Raw genomic sequence first — 22,293 nt, forward strand, 5'->3', positions numbered from 1 at the left:
ACAAATTCAAACCTATACTATCACTCTATTTTTTTGTGCTGTCCTTTTTAAATGTTTGTAAATAACTGAATAGAGCTTCAAGTTTTGTCCTCTACATTGCTTGGGCTCTCACTTAATTCGATGACCAGATGAAATCATATTTTCATGGCAGAGGTGGAAAAAATAGGAAAAAATTTCCACACCAGGTCTAACTTTTTTCTATTAATGAATTAAAACATACTTATTTATAATTAATTATAGCATTTATTATATATTTTTAGTTTTCTTTAATTTTAGTTAGTTTACATACTTTTTTTTGATAATTTGTTGTGCGTCGTATTCGACACATTCGGACTAATCATTTTAGCCATTGCGTCCTTTTTGACCTTATAGGACTAATCATTTTAGAATTTTACTGTATAATCTACTATAATCTGCTAGTTGCTTCGCCCCTAACCTCTAGGGTGGGTGGGGGATGTCAGGAAAATAGCACAAAACCATCCCAAGGTGTTTATAAAGCTTCCCTGATAAGTAAAACCAATTCAGACCCGCAATTTCTGTAATCTTTGGCTTAAGACAAAAAACCTTACTACTTTTTAGTATGGAATACAATACAAGCAGCGGCTACGCCCCTAGAGGCATCTAGGGGCCCTTAGGTTGCGGGGAGAGTCAAATCCCCTCTTTCAATTACAATTTTTTAAAGAAAAAGTTTTTTTTTTAAAGAAGGTGTATCAACTTTTTTTTTTATGGCTAGCCGGTTCTTTTAGTAAGTAGTAGATGTAAAATTTTTCATAGAATTCAGATATGCAATCGGTTTTTTTTGTAGACCTCTTATTTTTTAAGTAATTTAAGTTTTTTAAAAAAATAATTAAGTCGGTTTTAAGGTACTAAAACGCAACAAAATAAAAGAAGAAAATGGCCAGTAAGAACAAAAATAGTAAGATCTTTAATTTGACACCTTACTTTTAAAATTCTGTTGAGTAATTATTGAAAAAATCTATTTTTTTAACCTCGGTTTAATAAAAACTTTAGACCTAAATATTTTCTCAAACAGACATAAAAAACATGGGTTCATATATACCTTTAGAATCAGAAAAATATTACGAATCCATTGTAAGCAAAATTGAAAAAAGTAAAAAAATATAAAAATGGCCAATTGTATTTTTTGTTCTGGCAACACTATCGTCTTCCCTTTTTTACCCCCTCTTTACCCCCTCTATACCCCCTTCCCATTTTTATACCCAATTCAAAAGTTAAGACGTTGCCTGTACAATATAATATGATATTTTCATATAATTCCTTTTATTGTAGTTTATATACTATATTGTAAACTTTTTTTTTCAATTTTGCTTACAATGGATTCCTAATATTTTTCTGATTCTAAAGGTATATATGAACCCATATTTTTTTACTTGTGAAATGATAAAATTGATTTCAAAGTTTTTATTCTCGTGGGTTTAAAAAAATCGATTTTTTTAATAATTACCTGACAGAATTGAAAAAGTAAGGTGTCAAATTAAAGATCTTACTATTTTTGTTCATAATGGCCATTTTCTTTCTTTTTTTTGTTGCATTTTAGTACCTTAAAATCGATTGCATATCTGAATTCTATGAAAAATTTTACATCTACTACTTACTAAAAGGACCGGCTAGCTATAAAAAAAAAAGTTGATACAACTTCTTTTGTTTTTTTTTATTTTCTAGGGGTGATTTCTCTCGGGATGGGGGTGGTACCCTCCTTCAAAATAGCTATAAACCTTACCAGGACCTAGTAGAAGCTACCATGTAACGGAGCACCATATAGGTTCAGTGGTTAGCAAGGTCCTTTGATACACACACAAAGACATACAATAACCTGTTACTTTATTTTAAGGATATAAAAATAGTAGCACAGATAATCTACAACTAGGGTCTGTCTGTACGTCCACCTGTCTGTATTTCCATAATTGCATCCAAATAAATAATAGCTACCTTACAACTAGTGAATGTATGTATGTCTGTCTATATATCAAAATTACAGCCAATTAAAGACTGTAAATATGTTTATACTTCTGTAATTTTTATTGCAGCCTAGCTGTTAAGGGATTCATGAAAATAGCGCAGATACTCTACAATTATGGTCTGTCTGTATATACGTCCGTCTGTATATACACAATTGCATCCAATTAATTAACAACTACACTACAACTAAGAAATGTATTTGTTAGGGATCTAAAGTAATAAGTCAATGGCCGATAAATTGATGTACTTACTCAGGGCTATTATACCATAAAATCTTTCTGTAGATTACATTTAGTGGTTGAAACATTTGGACACTTAACTTAATAAACCAACCAATCAAAATACAAATACAATTCCCCAAAGTTGGCAAGACAACAAATAAGAAAAAGTTATTATTAAACTTTGGGGACTAACAGGGGCTGGGAGGGGGGGCGAGGGTTTGTCATGTATTGGGTTGTTCAATATAATTGTCGACAAAATCATATTTCTTAGCTAAAGCATTGTAATAGAGTGATAGGATATCTCTCTGTGTATCTGCTTAACTGATATGCTTCTTTTTTTACTTTGTAGCTTCTCATAGGTCCTGGGAAGGTTTATAACTATTTTTTGGGAGGTTACCTCCACCCTCCAAAGAGAAATCGCCCCTTAAAAAAAACAACCAACACAAGAAAAAATAGAATAAACTACATGAAATTAATTCTTTTTAAATCTAAAATAGAAAAACATTGTTGTTGAATTCAATGACCTCTCCCCATCTCAAGTGCCCCTAAAGGCCTCTAGAGGCGTAGCCATTGGTACCAAATAATTATATTCTGAATTGTTTTATACAGACGAATGGACGTAGAGACAGACACTGATTGTAGAGTATCTGTGTGATGTATCCTTATAATAAAGTAACTGGATATACATTCTACATGTGTCTGTGTGTACTACGGGATCTCACTAACCACTGAACCGATATGGTTCTCCTTTACATGGTAGCTCCTCATAGGACCTGGTAAGGTTTATAACTATTTTGGGGGAGAGTACCACAACCGCCCTAGGAGAAATAACCCCTAGAAAATAATAAACCCCTCTCAAATTTTTTTATCAATTTTTCTCTAAAAACTGTAAGTAAAAGAGGGTGTTTGACTCCCCCCCAACCCAAGGGTCCCTTAATGCCTCTAGGGGCGTAACCGCTGCTAGTATAGTGTTCCATACTATAAAGTAGTAAGGTTTTTGTCTGAAGCTAAAGATTATAGAAATTTCGGGTCTGAATTGGTTTTACTTATCAGGAAAGCTTTAAAAATATCTTGGGATGGCTTTATGCTATTTTTCTGACATTCCCCACCCACCCTAGAGGTTAGGGGCGAAGCAACTAATAGATTATACAGTAAAAGCCTAAGATGATTAGTCCGATATGGTACATAATAGACGCATGGGAAAAATGATTAGTCCGAATGCGTCGGAAACGACGCAAAAAAAAAACTTCTTTGGTATGCCACAAATCAAAAAATCTAAAAATACAAATGTCTTTCAATCCCTTAAGGAAGCTGTGTTTAAAATTTGAAGCGATTCTGACGACAGGGGGGAAGTTCGGCACTAATGGGTTAACATATAGTATTGCATTGTGTATGTACAGGCAAGCTAACATATTTGGAGGATACCTACACATTTCTTGCTAATTAACAATGGTTTTTATTTTCCTTTTTGTCTTTTCAAGCTTTGTCTCATGCAAATACCCATCAAGATCTTTAATCTTGTCCATTTGTAGTCCGGCTAGTTCTTCAAGATTTCCATTGTGAACTATAATTGCTTTGGGTCCATAGTGCAGGATATAATTTCTTGTGTCAAATGTTACAAATGTGTTACAAATGAATACAACTATATTTGTTATTGGTTTTAGATAATGTAGGGCATTTGTAATTATAATGGCTTTGTTGTTTTTCTGATTTTCCTCAAGGGATTTATGATGCTGTTGCCATCCTGGTCCAAAAGTTTTAGGTAAAAAAACAATTTCTTTGTCAACTCCAAACTTATCTTTTAATCCTTGGCACAATTTCTCTCCATTGTTTTCAGGATGTAATATTACAATACACTCAGATGTATCTTTGAAATATTTGTTAATGACGGCTTTGACTAAATCAACTTTGTTATATCCTCTGCCATCTATTTTATAACAGAATGGAATAATTGGTCCAATATTTATGTATTCATGTAAATCTTTGTCTTGTATGAGTCCTTTGGTCTTGGATGTTTCCAGATTTGAGAATATAACAATTGCAAAGGACATTATTCTCAAGACTGCATCTCTTACCATAGCATTTAAGTCCGCAATAGATTCCTTATTAAGAATAAGAATTACATTTCTTGCTTGTGCTCCTCGAAAGTTATTGATACTAGTAACAAGAATTCCATCTGGTTTCCTAAGAAAAGATTGAATATCTTGATAATCTTCCTTTCTATTGTCTACTACCAGGACTCTTCTATCTGGAAAAGCTTTGCTCAAACATTGTTCAATTGCATCAGGAATGGAGGACTCTTTTATGAATGTGTTCTTTGATTTGTTCTCCATTAAAATTACCACAGACTCTCCAGGATTGGAAACAAAGTACTTATTTATTGCTGCTTTTGCTAACAACATGTAATCTATCAATCTAGAATTGTAATAATAATAACATATAGGACCAGCAACATTTTTTTCAGGGGTAATACATGTATGCTTTTTGTTACCATTTATTTTGTCTACTTTTGAAATATTTACAATAGTTTCTGAGTTCCTCATGTTATATTTTAATGTTATTTGTTTAATTGGATATTTAAACTTCATATCAGTCATCCATCTACTGTCTTGCTCTGTTTTTATTTTCCAAAATGGCTGTTTTATTGTGACACAAATGTTTTTACTTTTCTGTAGAAGATCTGGTAATATTTGTTCTAAAATAAAAACATTAAAAAGGTATGGTGTCTGTTTTTGATAGATAAAATTTAAATTTGATATATTTAATGTGTTGTAATTTCATACTTGATATTAACAAATGACTTACCTTTTTCTTGATACTCTGGAAGTTCATCAATAAGAACATATTCGTATTCATTGTGCTTTAAATAATTTTCAACTAAATCATGTACTTGCATGTAGCCATTATATTTTATATGCCGAATTTCAGATTTATGTTTTTGGTAATGTTCAAATAATGTTCTACATGTTACAACTTCTATGTTATGGAAATCTTCAAAGTCATTGATGGCTATTAGATCCATTATAGCAAAACCTTCATACTCATTTATTGTTCCTGGAGGACCATTGATCTGAGTAAGATTCATGAATGCAACACGTTCTTCTGGATTTTCTTTTGCATACATTTTAGCTTTTTCTTTTAGGACATATGTTTTACCTGTGCCAAAATCTCCATTAACAAAAAGTATTGGAGAAGTATCTTTGATAGCATTTATTTGTTCAGGAGTTAACATATAGCATAAGTATTCATATTTCTCGTTTCTATTTTCTGATGCTACATCTTTCAACTTACTATTTGACTCATTTTCCCCATCAATACCAATATTTTTGGCAATTAGTTTCATTTCTGTTTTTTTGCTTAGGTCTAAAGGATCTATGATAAGCTGGTTTGTAGCGCTTGTATTTATCATACATGCAAATCCTAACAAACCGACTAATAAATCTTTATATTCAGTATGATATTCTTCTTTCTTGAATATTTTACAATTTCTTATGACATTTTGTATCCAAGCTACCATGTCGACCATATCAGATGCTAAGACAATAAAGTCTCCACAGTATTTACAGGGTGAGTCTCCACTATCTACTTCAAGATTAGGAGTACAGGCACCTTTGACAAATTGCCATTCATGAGATAAAACTGCTCCAAACATCTTTTTAAAGAATTCCAAATGTTTAACAGTCTGAGAAGAGGCTTTTTTAAGTGCCTGTATTTGTGCACCACTCTTAACTTCAATGTTTATGATCAACTTATATTTGGGTAGAACAACTAACTCATCCCACTCCATAGAGCTGTCTTGTATGTTAAAGAGGTAACATTGATATCTGTAAAAACTTTCTAGATTTTCATCTGCAATTTTTTTCATTTTGGCTTCACCCTCTGTCTTTTTAACCTGAAATTTTACAAGTTTTACTAAGTATCTATTTTTTATTTCTTAATAATCATACAGTATTTAAAAAAAAAAAAATTTAAAAAGAAAGAATAAATTTAATACCTGCTTAAATAGCCAGCTCAAATTTGCATCAACTTTAACCCTGCTTTTTAATTGTTTATGCAGATCTATGCATACATCAAGATCTCCGTTGGTAATCTTTTCAATCTCAAGTATACCCATAACTGCCATTTCATGGTGATTCAAGTCTGCAAATTGGTCCTTTCCTCGACATTTTTTCCCTTTCTCTAGTTTTGCTTTGAAACAATCTTGAGATTGAAATCCTTTGAGTACAAAAGCCTCAAGATCTAAGTTTTTAACAGCAATGACTATTTGGTTATGAAGTTTGCTTTCATGAAATTCATCCAAAAATTTGTCGTTTTCTTTCTTAGTGCCAGAAACTTTTAAAATACGAGGATGTTTAGGTACTTCCATCTGATTTGGAATTGCAATAACTTTTTCATTCTTGTTGAAATAATATTCTCCTATTTTATCCTTAAATTCATTAATTTTATCTGAAATTGTACATGTTTGACCAGTATTCCCAGAGTCAAGACAGTAAATTGTTTCTTTAACAAGATTGTATTTGTTTCTAAATTGTTCAGAGTTCTGTACGTCTAGAGATGTTAAACAATCCTGACCAAGGCCAAATTCACAGGATTTACTGTGTTTACTCTCTTCCGTATCCATACCTGAAAATAAAGAAATTTTAAGAATTTTCATAAAAACCCAATGCTCTTATTTATTCAAAATTAAGGGGACTGAACATAAATGTTTTGAACCGGTTCTGAGCCGTGCTAGAATGTTAGTATAATACCATATTTTAGACAATTTTCTATGAATAATAAATTATAAATTATGATAGCAATACTAGTTTTGATTTTCATTTTACTATCCTCAGAAAGCTGACTACAATACTAAGTGATTAATAACTATTTATATTGAGAAACAAACGGTTTCTAGAAATCATAATAAGACAGGTTTAAAATGTCAATATGAATGGAAAAATCATAAAATACTGATTTTTAAAAATGTTTAATAGCCTGTTAAAGCAAGTGTCAAACGATTATTATTTTTATTTTAAATAGCTAGTCAGTGTTTTTAGTAAGTAGTAGATGTAAAATCTACCCTAGAATTTAGATATGCAATCGGTTTATTTTTGTAGACCTCTTATCTTTATCTCTCATTGTCTTATCCTTTATATTTCATCACAGGACTGTAAATCCCTTATTGTGAAAACTTGTTTAAAGATATCTTATAGTATCTTATACATAGAATAAGGAGGAATAGAAGTGAAAACCCTAAATATTTCTGGAAAATTTGAAAGAATCTTTGACTTGCGCAGTAAAGACAATAATGCTAAAGTACAAATCACACTGACTAGTTGGACAAAATTAAAAAAGTTAAATTAGTATCAAAATTTAATAGATACTGTTAAATATTTGTTTTAAGCCTTTAAATTTAGTTTTATATTGTATTTTTTAAGATTTGTCTTTGAATAAATTGCTATCATTTACTGTGAATAGTATGTAATCTTTAACCCTTTAAAATATTAGTGTCATACTAAGAAAACCACCACTAAAACACACCTCATGTCACAGGTGATTCCAGCATTAGATGCTTGGTCGTTTTAGACAAAGATGAAAAGTTACTTTTAATGTACACCTTGTTTTGATAAGTATGATTGACCACGTTTATAATTTTTAAGGGTCAGCTAAATGGGTACAACCCCCCCCCCCCTCCCCTACCCCAATTTCATGTATGGATGTAGTTGCTAGTATGTATAATCAGCTGTTTGAAAACAGCATAGGAGCAAAACCTATCATATAAATGCTAAGACCAATAATTTTGGTACATTTTTAAAAAGTAAGTTGCTTACTTAATTAAAATTTTTAAAGCTTTGCACATAAAATTCTATTTTAATCCATTGTGAATAGGGTAAAGAAAGCTGGACACTCGACTACAAGGCTTTTAGTAAATTATTGCAAAAGGAATTTATTTCAAATATTTTTTCAGAATAATTACTTAAATCATGTGATTTACTAACAGCCTTATAGCCTTTTTGTTCTTTCAAATGTTCCACTTTTAATTCAGGCTAGCCAGGCAGAATATTCTACCTGGATTCTATTCTATACTTTATCTTCTTTGATCTTATAATTAAGTTTGAAATTCACTTAGCAAAGCATTTGGTGTTAAATTCTCATTTTCAACAATAAAAGAAAATTTTAAAAATAAAATGATATACTTAATGAAGATATTTGATAAAGTTATTTTTTCTATCAGACAAAATTTTTTTTTTCTGTTCAATATCCTCAACTTACCTTTAAAATCTGAGATCTAAAGCATTACACACTGTTTACTCACTGATTTTCATTTTTAACATATTTTATTTATCTGAAAGTAAAATATAATTAAACATTATTTGCATATATGATTTTTTTTATTTTTAAAACCAAAGTACATTATAGTATTTTGTGTATAACATAATTTTACAATTTATTTACATTATGCTTTAATATATACTAGCGGCTTCGCTCCAAGCCTCTAGGGGCTTTGCCCCAAGAGGTTTGATCAACCTAATTTTTCGTTTTTTAGAATTAAAAGAAAATTCTAAAAAATTATTTTGGGAGGGGGGATTTTTTTTTTTTGGAGGAGTGATAGTTGAGCCTACTATTTTAATTTTAGTTTTAAAAAGAAAAAACATTTTTTGGGGGGGGGAGTATTTTTCGTTTTTTTTTTTGGGGGGGGGGGGGGGTTGGGGTGTCCCATCCCCCTAGAAAATAGTTATACACCTTCTCGGGACCTATGAGAAGCTACCCTGTTAAGAAGAACCTGATTGGTTCACCGGTTAGCGAGATCCTTCGGTACACACACACATCCTGTTACTTTATTATAAGTATATACAATTACATACATATGCATAATTAACTATTTTTAAAAGCGAAGTTTTTCTATAATTAGGGACGCCGTACGTCCGTCCGTCCGTCCGTAACGGATAGCTTTTTTCATTAATTTAGGCATGTTAGAATTGTCCTATCGATTTCAAATTTTGCATGGTGATTCCTTTAGTAGTTAGGTACGATTTAGAAAGCGTAGCAACTCTATAATCATTACCAAAATGTCCGTACGTCCATTTTAAACATGTTGATTTTTTACTTTTTTAACAACAAATTTTTATGTGAACTAATCATCTGATTTATCTGATTTTTGGTATATTGATTCCTGGGACAACAAAGTATAATGTAATAAGCGAAGCAACTCTATAATTAAGTCCTAAAAATGTAAGTATGTCCATAAGCATTATCCTGAATCAAGCAGTTTTTTAACAAATTTACTTACAATTTTCCTTTGACCCTTGATTATTCAGTTCTGATACTATTCAAGTGTTAATGTCCGTTTGTCCTACTGTTTCAGTGCTTCGCTTTTATGGATGTTGTCATCCTTGTTATTACATATATCTTCCATACAATATTTGATTGTTTTTGTTCTTTTTTCTGAAGCATGTCAATGTCCTTGGACACATTAGATATTTAATTTCAGTTATGAATCATATATTCTCAACACTACATTTGTACAATTAGGTCACGTGTTATCTAACTTTTTTTGAAAAAATGTCGAGAAAAAAATAATATTTTTTGTTTAAAATAGAAGCTTTGTCCCTAACTTAGGTTTCAGTTCAAAATGGATGATGATTCTCACTTTGAATAGAGGTTTTAAAAAAATTTGGAGGAGGGGGTTTTGGGTACCCAAATTGTTTACTTTCACAAAGTGTAATATCTATCTGTTCTCTTTCCCCAAATGATAACCAGTTAACAAAGGCAGAATTTAAACCTTTTTTTTACAATGCCAATTGTTCTATCTCTGTATCCCTTAAAAATAAAAGCACATGTCACAAATTTTATGAGTTGTTTCTAGCACAGTTATCCAAATACTGACTACAGGCTATTAAAACAAGTTTTTTTCATAGGCGTGCAATGAACATTGTTTAAGGGGTAAGGGAATTTTGATATTATAAACAGATTTTAAATAAAAAATGTTTCACTCGGGAGGGTTGCTTAATGATGGACTTACTAATCCTCATCTTATTTTTCCTTTCTTCTCCCTACCCTTTTTATCTGAAAGGAAAGAGGGAGTAACTAAAAAAGACAAATTAGTAAACATTGGAAGAATTTACAACCCCAGCCCCTCTTGCACACCACTCTCTGTTGAATTTATGTAAAAACTACATTGAAATATTATTCTATAAGTATTTTGACATGAGTCATTCTTTTCAGGACGACATTTAACGCTTATCTGACACAAAATATGATAACTAGATTCTTCACACCTAGCATTTGGGAAAAGAGAAACTTTGTTTAAAATCAACCAAAGACATTTATAAAGCTTCCCCGAAAAGTTTATCTCAGTAATAAGTTCCTAAATATGTAAGAAGGTACTTTCATCCAGAATCATAAGCAAGTAAGCAATAAATTTGAACACAATTTAGCTCTGATTATGCAAAAATTGATTAAGCCTTATTATAGCAAGATAATAAGACAAGGATGTCAATATCCTTAAATGCGAAGCTCTGAAATCAACGGTAAAAAAACGAACATGATAACTTGAAGGGTGTACGTCAGAAACGGATAGTTTTTTCGTTAATTTAAGTATGTTAGAATAACCCTATCGATTTCGATGGTGATTCCTGTAGTAGTTATGTACTGACTTTAGAAATTCTAGCAACTCTAATCGTAACTAGAATGTCCGAATTTCTTTTTAAAACTTGTTTTTCATATAAATATCTGATTGATCAGAAAAACAAAGTACAATGGTATAAGCGAAGCATCTCAATAATTAAGTCCTAGAAATGTAAGCATGTCCTAAAAATTATCCTATATTTAAAGTACATCTTTTCAACAAATTTACTTACAATTCTGTTTCGAATTTAATATCTTTATATTCTGATTATTCAGTTCTAGCCCTCTACAAGTGGTAATATCCGTTTGTCCTAGTGTTTCAGAGCTTCGCTTTTATGGATGTAGCCATCCTTGTTAAAAGTAAAGCTTTTCTATGATTAGGGTCGGTCAGTCCGTCCGTAACGGATATTTTTTTTGTTGATTTAGGCATGTTAAAATTGTCCTTTGGATTTAATTTTTGCATGATGATTCCTGTAGTAGTTCGGTACGATTTAGAAACCGTAGCAACTCTAAAGTACAACATTATAAGCGAAGCATCTCTATAATCCAGTCCTAAAAATGTCAGTATGTCCTTAAACATAATTCTGTATTTAAGAAGGTTTGCAACAAATTTAAGTATAAGTTTGTCAACACTTACATATATACATATACATACATTTCCTTATGTTTTCATCAAGTTTATTAAAAATCTTAGGAAATGTTACAGTAGGAACTTTCCAAGCTTTTAATTTTAGGAATTTGAAATCTTAATTGTTTAACCCTTGATGAGTGAAGGGGTGTAAATATTTTGTTGAATGAATCAGAAAGTTGATTATTGAAGAATTACACTTAAATGAAAAATATCTTGCAATTTAAAAATGTTAAGTTATTTTGATGAATTACACTTTTTAATGATTACTTTGACTAAGCCTTTATTTAATACTAGCGCCTTCGCCAATGGCCTCTAGGGGCCATGCCCCAAGAGGTAATTAAAAAAAATTTAGAGGGATTTTTTTTGGTGGTGGTTGGGGGTGTCCCATCAACCCAAAAACAGCCTAAAACCACCACAGGACATGTAGGTATATTCGCCGAAAAGTAGAATTCCTTCGATTCAGTGGTTACCGAGATCGTTAGGGACAGACGGACGGACAGACAGACAGACATCGTTCTACTTTGTATTATAGATTATAGTTTTTAGTACTAGCAAAGCTACCTTATAATTTACTTTATAGTCTGTCAGTCCGTAACAAGTGGAAAATGTAATTTTCTCAGCTGCTATTTAAGATATTGCTTTGTAAGATTTTGATGACTTAACAATACGCAAATAATCTCTTTTGTTTGTTTAAACTATATTGAATAAAAAATCAACCATGTGACGCAATAACTATGAGGGAGATGAGAGGAGAAGTGGGTATGAAACCCATAAAAAAAGAGATGTATAATTCCTAATGGCTGATTTTTGAGACACTTTGTCCAGTTACGTTTGTATGTCTATCATACCTAGACCTTGATTTTTTCTTTCTCTGTTATGAAACTGAACATGTGATCTATATTTCACTTTGTTTTTTTTGTTAATTCATTGATTTTTTGCTTTGCTACTTATGGATGTTGTCACCCTTGTTTGAATTATAAAAGTTCTAAAATAGGGCAAAATATACTAACCCTATATGTAATAAAATCCTTATCAAAATAATGTTTACTTCCTTTTTTGATATTGTAATACAATTATTATTCATTTAGTTTCAATTAGAAATTTCAGTTAACAATATGTTATTTTGGGCTTTCATTAAATCTTGCAAATGAACCAGTAACCCCCCCCCCCTTTTCCCACCCACCTTAATAGATGTACTGAGGGTTAGATTGATCTAGGAATATGTTTTTAAAGGCGAACCTTTTCTGTAATTAGGGTCAGTCCATACGTCCTTCGTCTGGAACAATAGCTGTTTTCTTTGATTTATGTTAGAAGTTTCCTATCATATTGATTTCAATCTTTGCATGGTGATTCCTGTAGTAGTTGGGTATGATTTAGAAAGCGTAGCAACTCTATAATCATTACCAGAAAGACCGTACTTCAATTTAAAACATGTTGATTTTTAACAAAAAATTTAAATGTGATAATATTATCGATTGATCTGGATTTTAGAATTCTGATACAACAAAGTACAACGTTATAAGCGAAACACCTCTATAATCAAGTACTAAAAATTAAACATTATCCTGTATTTAAGAAGTTTTGTAACAAATTTACTTCAAATTTGTTTTTACTGTTTATATTCTGAATATTCAGTTCTGACACTTTATAAATGTTAATGTTCGTTTGTAATACCGTTTTTGATGATGTCATCCTTGTTTTTTTCATTAAATAATATAGGTGTGGTTGGGGTAGAAGTAGGTTTGAGTAAAAGCACTTTTTTATTCTAGATTTTAATGTTTTTTTTCATGCTCTCCCCTATGTTTTTTTGAGAATATCAAGAAGCCTTCAAATAGCCTAAAACCTGTTAAGGTCCAATCTAACCATCTAATACTAATCATCTATATTTTTTAGGGAGGGATACTGTGAATCATTTCCGTCCCCAAATTTTCATAAACATATTTTCTTATTCGCTTGCTAAAAAAATTACACTACCTTTTGATTGGTTGGTACACCCCAACATTACTAAGCTTTTCTATCAATAATTTATCCTACAAAAAGGGTTATTTTGATTCTCATAATTGGGTGTTCATCAATTTATCTTACATTTTCTTATCACCTAAGATCCATGATTTTCTTCAGATTTCATAATGAAGCTTTTGGCCTACACTGTACTGATATTAACACTAGCGCAGGAAAATGTTAATTTTTACCAGAGGGCTTGGCAGCCTCACTTCTGCAGCAAATAGTGAAAGAGCGGCTGACGATCCTTGATTTTACAGATAATGAAATATGTTATTATGTATGTCTGAAGGATCTTGCAAACCGCTGCACAGATTTTCATTTAGACTAAAGCTTGTATAAGGCCTATTATTATTTTGGGGTAGGATAAATCCTCCAATTATTCTTTTATTTTACTATAAAACTAAAATTAGTGTAAGGTCGATTTACCCTTCCTCCCCCCAGCCCCTCCCCTCCATTTTTTTGGTTCATTATAAATGGCGGTTTTCCTCTTAGCGGCCTCTAGGGGCAAATTAGTTAGAGGGTAGGTTGAATATTTAATTTAGTTTTAAAAACAAAATCAAATAATGGGGGGGGGGGGGAGTCGGCCAACCCTTATTTTTATTCTAGCTTTATCATTTTTGTGGGGGGGAGGGGGATAACGGAGCGATTTTTAAAACCTTCCTTATTGTAAAGGAGAACCATATCGATTCAGCGATTAGCAAGACCCTTCAGTACAGACAGACACACATATATCATGTATGTTTCCATGTAAAAATTAACATTTTACCTCAAGGTTTCTAGCGGAGACCTAGATCTTACTAATATAGGAATTATACATTCTAGTATTTAGTATAAATAGTTCAGTAGATAGATAAATAGATGAATTATCGATTTTTGTATTTTCTATGTTTTATAGATACCCTATCCAATCTATATAACAAAGTAGAACGATGTCTGTCTGTTTGTAACGAAGGATCTCGCTAACCTCTGAACCGATCGGGTTTTCCTTAAAAGGGTAGCCTCTCATAGGTTCCGAGAAGGTTTATTACTATTTTGGGGGAGGGTACCACTACTCTCCCAAAAGAACTCGCCGAAAAAACAGCTGATTTTAACATAGATTGTAAAGAAACAATTTTACGGTTCAGGGGGCGGGTAAAGGCGGTGAATGGGACTGGCAGCGATTTTATTGAATAATATAATAGTCTTGTATCCAATTTGCTTCCCAGTTTTTAAAATTTAACAAAATCTTCAAAATTGAAGATTTTATGTTTATTTGTTTAAAAATAGAATTTGTCCGGTTTTATTTGCCCCACCCTGTATAATTGTAATATGTATAAACAATAATCAAAAACAGCGGATCAAGCAAGCCAGTTACCTGGAAATTTGGTTGTCAATTTGCAGTGTTCAAAGGTAGGTATAACCCTTTGGGCCGTGATTCAGATAATCATACATTTGAAATTCATCCCCCCCCCCCCCCACCAAAACAAACAATAGTGTTATTTGGATAAAGGCCGGAATTTTGTTCCATTTGACGCGATTCCGTCTCTTTAGCAACTCTTGCTTGTTTTAAAAAAAAAAAGTTTTTCTATAACTATGGCTGGTCCGTTTGTTCGCATTTTCTTAATGATTAGCTCTTTTTGTTAAGTTAGATATATTAGATTTGCCTATCGATTTCAAACCTTGCATGATGATTCCTTGAACAGCTTTAAGAGTTGCAAATTTATAATTGTTACCAGAACGTCTATTTCAAACATGCTGAATTTAAACCAACAAAAAATTGGTGTGTAGTCCCTTTCGTGACAACGCTCCTTAAGGGGCTATTCTTCTTTTCACTGTAGCTTTTCACCTATTTCTAGCCCCTGCGGAGGGCTCTAACCATGCGAGGCCAATTGCCTAACCCTGTGGAACAATCACATAACCCAATATAACCTAATCTAAAATAACCTATCAAAAGCCTCTTTAAAAATACGATGAATCGCTCCTTAAGGGGCGTTGTCACGAAAAAGACTATTCCCAAAAATTTTATGATAAAATATTTTTCTCGTATTCATTCGAATCCGGTGGATAGGAACCGGTTCTCATCCATACGAAAAAAACTATGTCTAGCACCGAATTATATCCAGCTTTCTACGAATATAGAAATGTACAATCATAAGATTAAAATTAGTTTTTTTAGCCCCGAGGTGCCGAAGGCACCGGCTAAAAAAAATCATTGTACTTTCTATATCCGCGGAAAGCCGTTTATAATACGATGCAAGAAATAACTAATCTGATTTATGGAATAATGATTTCTATAACAACAAGGTACTTTATTGTAAGCCAGGCATCTCCATAATCAAATCCTATAAATTAAAGTGTGTCCTAGTACAGAATCATGCATTTTCACAATTATGCAACAAATGCATGTACAATTTTTTTTAGACTTACAAATTAAGTTCGCTTTTTCCTTCTATCTAATTTTAGAGCTTTGCTTTTATTATAATTGTTATCCTTGTTTGATATGTTACTCATATGCATAATTAATAAATCTGTTTAGAAGTCTGATGATTCATCTAGTTTTGATATTTTTATGGCAGACTCAACTGACTGGGTTGAAGACACTGTAAGTACTTTTTAGTAGCGAAGCTACTCTATACATTTTTAGTCTCTCATTAAAATTTTTTTGCAAATGAAAACTTTCTTGTAAAGATTGTCTTGATCAATAAAAACTACTCTGTAACTCATTACATCATCTGTTTGTCTTGAAGAAATTGAAGTTCTGTGTGAAAATGTTTTATTTTCGGATCCTTTAAGACCTAAATAGGAATCTCTAATGATATGACATTTGATACAAACCTTATATTCACCCCTTACAATAAACAAAATTTACCTTCTATAGATTATAATTATTGGCCAAAAAGATTAATTAATTATAGTTTCCAAAGTTCTTAAGCTAATGAGTTTGAGATCGTAATTACAAAACTTTGGGCACCTGTATAACTAACTCTTCTTACTGATATGACCTAGGCTTCTGAAATTTCTTGTGAAGATTTGCTTTATCTATTTATATTCATATTTTTTTCAGTTGGCGAAGATTGGATTGGAGCTTCCAAAGTGTTGGTCTAAACAGGTAAACTTGTAATTTGTGATCATTTCTATTATCAATAAACATTTATATTTTTTTAATAAAAAATATGCTTTACTCGGCTTCTATTAGTAATATTTATTTAAATTTTAATAGCGCATATGCTCCTAGAGGCATCTAGGGGCCCTTGAGGTAAGAAGGGGGAGGTTAATATGCAGTTACAAAAAATGAGGGGTAATTTTTCTATGGCCGATTTCTCTTGTTGGTGGTGGTACATTCCCCCCAAATAGGACCTATGAGAATCCACCCTGTAAAAGAGAACCATATTGGTTCAGTGTTTAGAGTAAACACTGACAGATAGACATCCTACAACTTTCATATGAATAATTATTTATACTGTTCAAGGTGTGTCCTAGCTTGACATGCTGTGGAGAAGATGAACAGGTACACTATCTGTCTATCTATCTATCTTGTCTATCTATCTATCTATCAATCTGTCTATCTGTCTATCTGTCTATCTATCTGTCTATCTATCTATCTATCCTGTCTATCTATTTATCTATCTATCTATCAATCTATCTATCTATCTATATATATATCTATCTATCTATCTATTTATCTATTTATCTATCTATCTATCTATCTATCTATCTATCTATCTATCTATCTATCTATCTATCTATCTATCTATCTATCTATCTATCTATCTATATATCTATCTATCTATCTATCTATCTATCTATCTATCTATCTATCTATCCATCTATCTATCTATCTATCTATCTATCTATCTATCTATCTATCTATCTATCTATCTATCTATCTATCTATCTATCTATCTATCTATCTATCTATCTATCTATCTATCTATCTATCTATCTATCTATCTATCTATCTATCTATCTATCTATCTATCTATCTATCTATCTATCTATCTATCTATCTATCTATCTATCTATCTATCTATCTATCTATCTATATATCTATCTATCTATCTATCTATCTATCTATCTATCTATCTATCTATCTATCTATCTATCTATCTATCTATCTATTTATCTATCTATCTATTTCAGTGCCACTTTCAAAACTGGTTTGGGGTGACAGTGATTGGTATAGTCGGCCTTCTGATCCTCCTCATACTGATAGCTTGTGCCTGCTGGTGTTGCTAGTACCCTTCTGATCCTCCTCATACTGATAGCTTGTGCCTGCTGGTGTTGCTAGTACCCTTCTGATCCTACTCATACTGATAGCTTGTGCCTGCTGGTGTTGTTAGTACCCTTCTGATCCTCCTAATACTGATAGCTTGTGTCTGCTGGTGTTGCTAGTACCCTTCTGATCCTACTCATACTGATAGCTTGTGCCTGCTGGTGTTGCTAGTACCCTTCTGATCCTACTCATACTGATAGCTTGTGCCTGCTGGTGTTGTTAGTACCCTTCTGATCCTCCTAATACTGATAGCTTGTGTCTGCTGGTGTTGCTAGTACCCTTCTGATCCTACTCATACTGATAGCTTGTGCCTGCTGGTGTTGCTAGTACCCTTCTGATCCTACTCATACTGATAGCTTGTGCCTGCTGGTGTTGTTAGTACCCTTCTGATCCTACTCATACTGATAGCTTGTGCCTGCTGGTGTTGTTAGTACCCTTCTGATCCTACTCATACTGATAGCTTGTGCCTGCTGGTGTTGCTAGTACCCTTCTGATCCTACTCATACTGATAGCTTGTGCGTGCTGGTGTTGTTAGTACCCTTCTGATCCTCTTCATACTGATAGCTTGTGCGTGCTGGTGTTGCTAGTACCCTTCTGATCCTTCTCATACTGATAGCTTGTGCGTGCTGGTGTTGCTAGTACCCTTCTGATCCTTCTCATACTGATAGCTTGTGCGTGCTGGTGCTGCTAGTAACATTAGCTGTCTATAGTGCTCTAGCAAAATGGGGATAGATATTACTGCTTTTGGCCTACTTATGCTATTAATGACAGTAAATATACTATACCCCATCTCTTTTCTAGGGTGTTTCTTTACCCCTTCCCTTTTTCTTTCCTTCGATCTAATATGACGTCAATAGAATAGGTAGGCCAAAAGCTGTGACATATATCCCCTTTTCCTAGGGCACTAAACAGAGCTACCTTGTAACGTTAACCACCTTATTATGACATTGTTTTGGGAGCTGGTGATGCTAGAAACTAGGACTCGGCAACCGCGCATCAGCAGCGACTAAGCTTCAAATTTAAACTCGTTTAGTTGGTTCAATTTTTTTGCAAATAGGGATGGGCATATTTGAGTCATGTCTAGTTTTTCTCAGTTTTTTTTTTAATGTGAAAAATAAAGTTAGAGTATAGAGGGGTCTTTGCTTAAAGAATGTTTGTAGCTATCTGTTTATACATCTATACTCTAAATTTATTATGTGAAAGGTTTATTTTCATTAGGCTTACAGGCGGCTGATGTGCGGCTGACGCACGGCTGCCGAGCTCTGCTAGAAACCTTTTAATCCTCTTTATTATGATAGCATGTGAGTACTAGTATTGCTAGAATCATTCTAATTATCCTTATCATTATATTAAGTTTATGATTTTTGTTGCTAGAAACCTTCAGCGTAATCTTTTAAGTTGGCTCAAATATGTAGGGTACTTTCACTGTGTTCGGATTATTTATTTCCAAGCTAGAATTGTCCAAACTTTTCAACCAATAATTTTTATCTCCAAAAGTTATAATATTGTTTATCATCAATTAGATTGGTTATCAATCTATAATCCATTGTCTTATCACTTAAGATCCCTGATTAGAAATATAGGTTTATATTTTACTGTATTTTCTCAACTTCAATAAATTCCTATTTTTTAAAGATAAAAGTTTACTGTATTCTTTTATCCATGCTACTGATAACTTCCAGGCTACTTTTGTATAAACTTCCTTGTTTTAAAAGTAATAAAAAATTTCTTACAAATTTCAAACAAAACAAGGATGACAACATCCATAAAAGCGAAGCACTGAAACGATAGGACAAACGGACATTAACATTTGTTTAGTGTCTGAACTGAATAATCAGAAAATAAAAGTATAAGAGTAAAAGCAAAATTGTAAGTAAATTTGTTGAAAAACTGCTTCATACAGAAAAATGTTTATGGACATACTTACTGTTTTAGTACTTGATTATAGAGTTGCTTCGCTTATAATATTGTTCTTTGTTGTCCCAGGAATCAATATACCAAAAATCAGATCAAACAGATAATTAGATCACATAAAAATGTTTTGTTAAAAAAGTAGAAAAATCAACATGTTAAAAATGGACATGCGGACATTCTGGTAATGATTATAGAGTTGCTACGCTTTCTAAATCGTACCTAACTACTACAGATATCACCATGCATAGTTTGAAATCGATAGGACAATTCTAACATGCCTAAATTAACGAATAAAAGCTATCTATCTCGGACGGACGGACGGACGTACGGACCGACCCTAATTATAGAAAAGCTTCGCTTTTAAAAATACTCATGTTTTAGTGTCAGTTCATATACAGTATCAATATTTTTTTTTGGCTGTAGCTTAAGAAATAAATAATCACCAAACCGGTTGGCTTCTTCATTTAAGGGAAGCTTCACATAGTTCCTGTGATGGTTTTAGGATATTTTATTTTTACATTTAGAAATTAAGTCATAGAAAGCTATTTTAAGCTATTTATCTAGACCCTCTAAGTTCGTCGAATTAAGAGCTCCTGGATGCAAGGGGTGTAGCAGCTAGTAAATTTATAAAGTATTACGATTAATAATATAGCTTTTATTACAATGTAATATTTTATGAAAAGATTGTAAATTGTGTATTATAATAAAGTAAAAAAAATAATAACTATTTATTAGCGAAGCTACTCTATAATTCACTTTGTCTGCCAGTCTAAAACTAAAAAATAAAGGTATACCTAATTTTTTATCGGCGTATAATTAACACATGAAAGCGAATTTATAAAAAAAGGATGACAACATCCATAAAAGCGAAGCACTGAAACGGTAGGACAAACGGACATTAACACTTGTATAGTGTCAGAACTGAATAATCATAATATAAATGTATAAGAGTTAAAGCAAAATTGTAAGTAGATTTGTTGAATAACTGCTTGATTCAGGATAATGTTTATGGACATACTTATATTTTAGGACTTGATTATAGAGTTGCTTCGCTTATTACATTATACTTTGTTGTCCCAGAAATCAATATACCAAAAATCAGATAAATCGGATGGTTAGATCACGTACAAATTTGTTGTTAAAAAAGTAAAAAATCAACATGTTTAAAATGGGCGTACGGACATTTTTGTGATGATTATAGAGTTGCTACGCTTTCTAAATCGTACCTTACTATTAAAGGAATCACCATGCAAAATTTGAAATTGATAGGACAATCCTCACATGCCTAAATTAACGAAAAAAGGTATCCGTTACGGACGGACGTACGGACGGACCGACCCTAATTATAGAAAAGCTTCGCATTAAAAAATAACAAATTAATCTTACAAAGTGGAAAATACCCGGTCCCTGTGTGATGATGTGACGTCATTAACGCCAACTTTATTTACATTTCTTTCTCTGTTTTCTTGTTGATATGATATGATTTATTAGCAGTAAATTAAAGATTAATTTTACAAATAATTTAATACATTTTAAATTACATAGATTTCATTTATAGATACATTTATTTACATTGACAAAATTAAGGTAACTACTACAGGGCCTTTAAAGTCAATCTTGACTGTCCTTCGGCCCAATTTTCATTCATTTTTTTTTATATATTTACAAGTTTCACATATAACTTAAAATGAAACTAGTTATTTACAGGGTATGGCATTGAAGTAGCATATTGGTTGCGATATTTGAACTATAATTAGGTTTTTCCACAGGGATAACACAATTTTAGTGATTTTTACTGAAGGAAAAGTTTCATAGATTTTATAATTTGGCTTCTCTACTCTAAGACATTTTGATCTAGTATTTTGCAATGGTGTCAGAAAATTAGGCATACATTCAGGAAGTTTGTTTTCTAAATATTTAGAGACAAATTCAACAACATTTACATCCCTTAGGTCGAAAATGGAGATGCGATCCTCAATTTTCAAATTCTTTGAACGTACATATGAGACTTTTACAGAAATGCTTCGCATCCACAACTATCTATCTATGCTTGATATAAAGTCAACACTTTATAGAGCATATTATGAATATTTGATTGACGCGTGCCCTGCAATTATCTAGTAGCACTCAGGGGCAAGACACAATTACTTTAGCTAGGCCCAAGGCATTATTTGTATCAATTTATGCATTCATAGGCCTATCTTTACCTATATGACACCATATATGGGTAACGCTAGCCTATTCATGGTAATCTGTATGTGATTTGCTAATAGTATATGTTTATTATAGATATTATGTTTATAGTTAATGTAATCATATAAACAAACAGTACGAATATGTATGCCTACAACCATGCCTGATTTACGTCACATATTAACACACAGACATTTAATTGCACAGACAAACACTAAAATCCTGGTCCAGAGCTAATGTTATAGCATGTACCTCTTGAATTTATTCAGTTATTTATTAACTCCCCTACCATCAACTTCTCTTTCTGGCTTTAAAAGGTAATGACTTAGTTGTTTGGCATGCATTGTAGTTTAAATTTAGGCCCCTTAGTACTTAGCATGAATTGAGCTTATGCCTTGTGTTAGAACTCTAACACTTAGCACAATTCACTGCTTGGGACTTAGGGCACATTTCTGTCCTACTCTACTTATAATTTTAACACTTATCCTGTA

At 32.2% G+C, this 22,293-nt stretch overlaps 2 protein-coding genes across 2 annotated transcripts; one reads left to right on the forward strand and one right to left on the reverse strand.

Moving 5' to 3' along the window:
• Positions 1–4,320: 4,320 nt before the first annotated feature.
• Positions 4,321–8,528, reverse strand: LOC145333268 (uncharacterized). The gene is made up of 5 exons (XM_080178400.1): positions 8,454–8,528; positions 6,196–6,824; positions 5,007–6,093; positions 4,693–4,896; positions 4,321–4,385 (listed from the first exon to the last, which is right to left on the reverse strand). The coding sequence occupies exons 2-5, from the start codon at positions 6,820–6,822 to the stop codon at positions 4,321–4,323; spliced, it is 1,983 nt and encodes a 660-aa protein (XP_080034526.1). The 5' UTR covers positions 6,823–6,824; positions 8,454–8,528.
• A 5,020-nt stretch (positions 8,529–13,548) lies between these two features.
• Positions 13,549–20,333, forward strand: LOC145333801 (uncharacterized). The gene is made up of 7 exons (XM_080179039.1): positions 13,549–13,611; positions 14,214–14,247; positions 14,775–14,832; positions 15,959–16,024; positions 16,487–16,531; positions 16,892–16,930; positions 17,563–20,333. Exons 1-7 carry the CDS (start codon positions 13,569–13,571, stop codon positions 17,656–17,658), a joined length of 381 nt encoding a protein of 126 aa, XP_080035165.1. The 5' UTR covers positions 13,549–13,568; the 3' UTR covers positions 17,659–20,333.
• The last annotated feature ends 1,960 nt before the right edge of the window (positions 20,334–22,293 follow it).

This window comes from Acartia tonsa, chromosome 12, assembly GCF_053477335.1.
Source record: "Acartia tonsa isolate MP-2025a chromosome 12, ASM5347733v1, whole genome shotgun sequence".
NCBI classification, from domain to species: Eukaryota; Metazoa; Arthropoda; class Copepoda; order Calanoida; family Acartiidae; genus Acartia; species Acartia tonsa.

Bases quoted from the DNA above. Each gene is read 5' to 3' on its own strand.
- LOC145333268 (XM_080178400.1), bottom strand. From the start codon at position 6,822: ATGGATACGGAAGAGAGTAAACACAGTAAATCCTGTGAATTTGGCCTT. The intron at 6,094-6,195 runs GTATTAAATTTA...GTAAAATTTCAG, and splicing joins TGAGCTGGCTATTTAAGCAG to GTTAAAAAGACAGAGGGTGA. The intron at 4,386-4,692 runs GTAACAAAAAGC...ATCTTTTCTTAG, and splicing joins AAAAGTAGACAAAATAAATG to GAAACCAGATGGAATTCTTG.
- LOC145333801 (XM_080179039.1), top strand. From the start codon at position 13,569: ATGAAGCTTTTGGCCTACACTGTACTGATATTAACACTAGCGC. The intron at 14,248-14,774 runs AGGAATTATACA...ATAATCAAAAAC, and splicing joins GACCTAGATCTTACTAATAT to AGCGGATCAAGCAAGCCAGT. The intron at 14,833-15,958 runs GTAGGTATAACC...AAATCTGTTTAG, and splicing joins TCAATTTGCAGTGTTCAAAG to AAGTCTGATGATTCATCTAG.